The 6,086-nt window shown below is 35.5% G+C and overlaps 1 protein-coding gene across 1 annotated transcript in view; it reads right to left on the reverse strand.

Annotated features, from left to right (window-relative positions):
* The window catches only part of LOC105172675 (QWRF motif-containing protein 2), a gene marked incomplete in the record, with an annotated part of 4,132 nt that extends 748 nt beyond the window's left edge, over positions 1 to 3,384 (reverse strand). The window contains 3 exon segments of the mRNA XM_011094213.2: positions 119 to 235; positions 341 to 460; positions 1,647 to 3,384. Coding sequence (XP_011092515.1) covers positions 119 to 235; positions 341 to 460; positions 1,647 to 3,116 — 1,707 coding nt within the window.

The raw sequence follows: 6,086 nt of genomic DNA on the forward strand, positions 1-6,086 counted from the left end.
ATAGCGTCCTTCAAGCTTTGTGCATCGGCCTATCAAAATCGTAAACTTTGTTAACTTTATTCATTGTATGGGAAAACAATTTGCTTCTATGATTAAAGACATTGTAAGAGGAACATACGATTGCTCCTCCAACAACTGGAAGGCGAAGAGTGCTAGCCTTTAGCGATTCGATAGCTCCAAGCAGAGAAGTCGAGTGGTCTTTCTCCAACAAAGCCCAATCTTCTAAGAACGTCACCTACACGGAAAACATAACGTCCGAATGCAACGTTACGGAATACTCTTAACCAAGAATTCAAAAGGAATTTGTTATTGCAAAAATGGGGCCAAGAGTAGAGCTTACTTGTCCTTTTAGAATGGAAGCTAATTTCAGCTTTTGCCTCAGCAACTGCAATCTGTGTCGTTTCTTGGTGACAGTATCACGTAGATCCGAGATTGTTATCCACGCATTCCATAGATTTTTCTGGTGCAGAACGAGATTTTTAGTTCTATGAAATCCCACTAGGCAAAATAATCTTACAACATAACAGCTTAGCCCAATATGCAGTAAATTTCCATGTACACAAACAGGCATCGGAAGACTGCTAATGGTTATAAATAAGCTTTGATCTCATTGGCCCGATACAGAAATACAGATTCATTTGAATTATATAAAAAGTACTTCAAAAGTAAGCAAGTAAAGATATACTAGTTAGTATTAGTATCTGCAGATTCACCTTTAGGACAAGATTATGAATCATCGGAAAGAGTAAACTAATAAACACAAGTCCATTTGATTACATACATCTGCAGTTACATTGTTGTCTTGGCCAAAGAACACTGAGATGAAATTATTGCATCATCACTAGATTATAAATTATTAGTAGCAAGATTAGTACCACCCATTTTCAAATTACAGTTCATAAAAATCTGTAAGGGGTTTCAGAAGCAAATATGTACTTTTATCAAAAAGTTGAAGGGAAGGCCTTATATGTGAACCAAACAAGAAACAGGCGAAGGTTAGACTGCTTATTCACTGAATCTAGTTTGATTAGTCAGTCAAATGTCTTTACACAGAGAAACGGAGAGGAGGACGCATGCTAGAGCACAAAAAAGCAACAGAAACTTGACAAAATTGAATCAGGTTCAGGCTGATAAAAACAGACTGCTGTGAAACTTAGGCTATCACGAGTGTAGAAATACCAATGAATCATACATCTATACACATGAAAGATGCATTTTCCGTCAACTCAAGAAAAATGCCGAAACCTAGAGTACCGTGATGCTTAGGCTAATTTGTTATTGAAATGGATTAGCCACTTTGCTGAACCTCAAGACCAAATTGAAGCATTCAGTCCTAATTCCCACTTGCTATGCCGGGTATGAGAACACATAATCCAAATTTCAAATGCCAAACCAACGTGTCGAATCAACTGATCCAAACACATTTTATTTTCTCGAACTTCCAAGGCAACAACAAATTCTTCAGATGAGCATCTAAAGTAAACTATTCTGAGACGAAAGAGAGCTAAACCAGCCCACGGAATAGGACCAAGTAGTCTTATTATCATGTCAAATAAGAAGCTTTGCAACCTACAGCTGGTGATTTTCAAAAGTAAGATGTTATATTCTGTATGCTCAGACATTAAGTAACTGTAAAACTATCTCACCTCTGCAATATGTCTCTGCACCAACAAGATTGCTTGAGTTCTCGCATTAACAAAACGCCACTGCAGGTAACGATTATACATAAGTCTCAACAAGTGCGCATCAACAATTCGGTTCTTCCCAACTTTCCCCCTCCGAACATCAACAGCAAAACTAAGGACTGAAGGTGTTTCAACAAAATTGTTACTAATGGTGCTAACTGCATTTCTGATCCGAGATGGACTATGACCCCGCGATGGAGATGATCCAACAGGTGTCATAAGCTTTCCAGGCGATGCAGACCTAATGCCTCCACGAACAGGAGACGACATTGTTCGTTGGCACGATAAAGATGATAATGGACCGTCACTTGAATACCTTCTCAATTTTGGCGGCACAATCAGTTTGGACCCAGGAGTCGGTGATAGAGGCGAACCCGGATCCTGCAGCCTCCTCAACCGACTATTTGTATCTTGCCAAAACTTAGCCGAAACAACAATCCCACGACGCCCATTTTGCCCGTTGGAAGCCCCATCGCATTCTTGAACTCCTGAAGTACTACCAGAAGAAACACTATCTGAATCAGATGCAGTGAGATCAGATGGCATGGACAACTCATTATTAACTGAATTTCCATCATCGGCTCGTGGAACCGCCTTTAGAAGCTCGGAATTTCCCAAATCAAGACTCAACCTTCCATCAAGAGAAGGCCTCCTCTCCTCAATCATCGATTGCTGCAATGCTCGAATTGACTCCCCAGATCCAATTAGCTTACTCCTCTCCCCACCACCACCACTACAGTTCAAACTCCTCGACAACGGATTAACCAGCCGATTCCTAGCAGGCCATCGATGTTGATCAGCCGGCTTGGAATTTTCCACCTGATCTCCTACCCCATCAACCTTCCCTCTCAATGGAGTACTACTCCTTCGCCTCTCGGGCGTTCCTTTCCGCACACTACTCAGATTAGGTGAAGAAGGCGCCCCCTTGGTCTTACTAATGGGCAAGGAAAAGGCTTCCCCTTGAAAGGAAACCGACAAACTCCGAGTTGAGGTGACAAGAAGCTTTGTGGCAGCTGAAACCTCGGAACAATTGCCATTCTTGGAATCAAGATCAGGTATTAAAGGTCTAGCAGCCGCCGGACGCCGCCGGTCGACGGAAACAGACCTCTTGGCGCCTAAGGAAGGTGCATTTGACGCTGGGGTTGAGTTTCTTGAAAGTAAAGGGGAGGGATACCTTCTCGAAGAAGAAGATGAAGAGGAAACCGAGGATGAATTTGAAGTAGAAGTGGAAGTTGAAGGGGACATGTATCTAGAAGAGACAATTCTTGATTTGGGTTTTCTTTGATTGTCTGCAACCGCATTGCTATTATCCTTCTCGGAAGGCAACAATGGCGGTCTTCTTGAATGCTCATCATCTTGTGAGGCGGTGGTTTTGGGGTTTTGTGGGTCACTTGTTGTTGAAGCTGCTTCAGAAACAGCAGCCACCATCATCACAATCAAGAACACATGCGCAACACTAAACGCCAAAGTTCACCTCTCCTCACATTGTGATTTTCACAGCAAAAATCAGAGAAGACCTTCTCGTACTAAAACCCAAAACTTGAAGTAAGATCAAGAAATCCCACTGTAGCTCAAGAAACCATCATCACATTCTTCTCCTTTCTTACTAAAACACTGCTCTAACACCAGCACAGGTAGCTCAGAGACACAAATCTGAAGAAAAACTTGTGATTTTTCCGGCAAGAGAACGAGAGAGAGAGTGTGGGGGGGGGGGGGGGGGGGGAGGGGGGGGGGGGGGGGGGGGGGGGGGGTTTGGGGTTTAGTGAAACTTTGGAGAGACGTTACGCTAACCTTAATCAGAAATAAAGTCTTGAATTAGAGTCAAGAAACATTTTTTAATGAAGAAATTGATATTGTTATGGGACATGATAATTGGTAAGGATAATTTAATTCAATTAAATTGATCAAGAAATAAATTTAATATATTTATTAGGGTAAATTATAACGATTTTGCGTGAGATTTCATATAAGGTTTTTTTTATAATGATTTTTTATATTGAATTAATCAAAATATTCTTATAAATTAAAAATAATAAGAATAAAATTGATAATTTCATAAATTCATTCAAAAATTACACAATTTCTTTAAACATGTTAGAGTATTCAATTATAATCAACCTCAATGGGACTTTCTCGTACTATACGGTGAATCTTAGTAGAGATTGAGGTTGTCTTTAACTCCTCCACTGTCAACCTTCCACCAGCCCATCTACGACTTGTTACCCAATGCAATTTCAATTTTTTCATTTTATTTACCCTTTTAAAATATAAATTCTATTTTTATTTTAAATTATATTTAATTTAATATATACACATTATATGTAAAAAAATAAATTAGCTAATTACTTATATTTTCTATTTGTTATCTCTAAAATATTTTTTAAGATAAATATCAAATAAAAATCATTAACTCTGAGCCACTATATTTTATGATAACAATAATAATAAAAAATCCTTATTAACTTTTGGGATAATTATATTTTCATCCCATAATTTATGATTTGTCTACACTAACCATTCCAACCTTTTGTATAATTACATAAATCACACCTAGCTGTAAAAAAAAGAAATAATTTGTATAATAATATTGATATTTCTAAATGTATATGTATAATTTTTTTAAAATATTAAAATAATTTGTGTAATAATGTTGACGTTTCAGTATAATTATCTAAAAAGTAGAAATAATTTGTACAAATAAAATATATATTAGAACGTGTAAATATAATTATTCCCAATATTTATCTAAAAGTTTAGCACTGGATCAAACAAGATGATATTCTAAGCAATTTTACATCATCTTTTAAAATTAATTTTTTATATATATATTCTCAGATAATAGTTCAGCTCGAATCGATCTGTTTACAGTTAGTAAGTATATAAGATAATTGGATATTGTGAGAATTATGAAACAAGTAAAAATGTTTTTGTTGGGACAACAACCATAATTAGAGACGTAGCATAGGTTGGTGGAGACAGCCAGACCTATGGATTATCTAAAACACAACTACATTAATGTGGGTTATGTCGACTCTTCATTTGTATTAACTACTGTAGACATACCGTGTAAATCATGTCACATCAGTATAACATAAATTTTATTGTTAATGTAATATAATTAATATCGTTCGATATTTTCATAGCAAACCCTATATAAGAAAAATCGTACACAGGGTGATGATAACAATGGAAAATTATGAAAAATTAAGTGATATTTTTTTTACTAAAAGCCCTTGATTAATTTCAAGATTTTACCATTAATTAGTTAGCAATAAGTGAAAAACTATAGTTGATGTGGTTTGCGACTCCATCAGTGTTTCATTGCACGAGTTATTATTCGTTCTAACTTTGTATGAGTCTCATGGTTTTATCTTCAAATGATGTTTCGTTAGAGAGATGGGATTTTAGAATTTATAAGCCACTCGAATTTTTCATCTGTGATTAATGTGGAACGCGTATATTAATAATATTATAATTAATTTGCTCAAATAGGAAATGATTAATGTTACATAAACGCTTTGCTTGACTAAAAGCCAACTTTTCAAGTTGAGTGTCAAAATCATATGCATTGAGCCTCAAATGTCTTTGTCAATAACTTTTTATTTGCTTGTACTAAAAATTGAAACATATTTTTTAATTATTATCATTTTTTTTTTGTGTAAAAGTGCAAGAAATACATGCTTGTATATGCATGCGCAAATATAATTAATTGTTGTGGCCTAATAATTAAGATCGATGTTGTTACATTAATAATATGAGTTCAAATTTTTACTGTTATTTCAGTGGGTAAATACACATTGTATGTTAGAGATTTGTTTTAATTAGATTGTGAAAGTGTGCAAATATATATATATATAGAGTGGTAAGACACAAGATTTACATAGTTTGCCGATTCTCCTACATCGACGATTGCTCAAAATCCATTTCCACTATGATTGTTCTTAATGAATTACAATAGAAGATCATCTATCAACTATTTATATCAGGGCACCTTGTAAAAGTTACAATTTTACCCGTGATAAAAATTCACAGTTGGATCCATAATTGGGCCAAGTTCCACACCTCCAACGTCAAGCTTGTGTGTTGTGATTTCAGTCACATAGTTTACGAGCTTAGCATATTTTGTCTCATAGATAAAAAGAAAATTGTAGCAGTTTTTGTACAAAGAATAAAGCACATTTGATCCCATAAAAAAATATAGCAATTTTTGTCCCAATTATTACAAATTTTTAGTTTATGGGACCAAATATGCTAAATTCATAAATTATGGAACTAAACGTGCAACACCCTCTATCTTATGGGTTCAAAAATGTAAATTTCCTTGTGATTTGCACATGTAATTAACTCAAAACTAATTAATTATGAAAAGTGATTTTTTGTTATTTGTTTTGCTAAAGGATG

The sequence above is a fragment of the Sesamum indicum genome, linkage group LG10 (genome assembly GCF_000512975.1).
Source record: "Sesamum indicum cultivar Zhongzhi No. 13 linkage group LG10, S_indicum_v1.0, whole genome shotgun sequence".
Taxonomy (NCBI): domain Eukaryota; kingdom Viridiplantae; phylum Streptophyta; class Magnoliopsida; order Lamiales; family Pedaliaceae; genus Sesamum; species Sesamum indicum.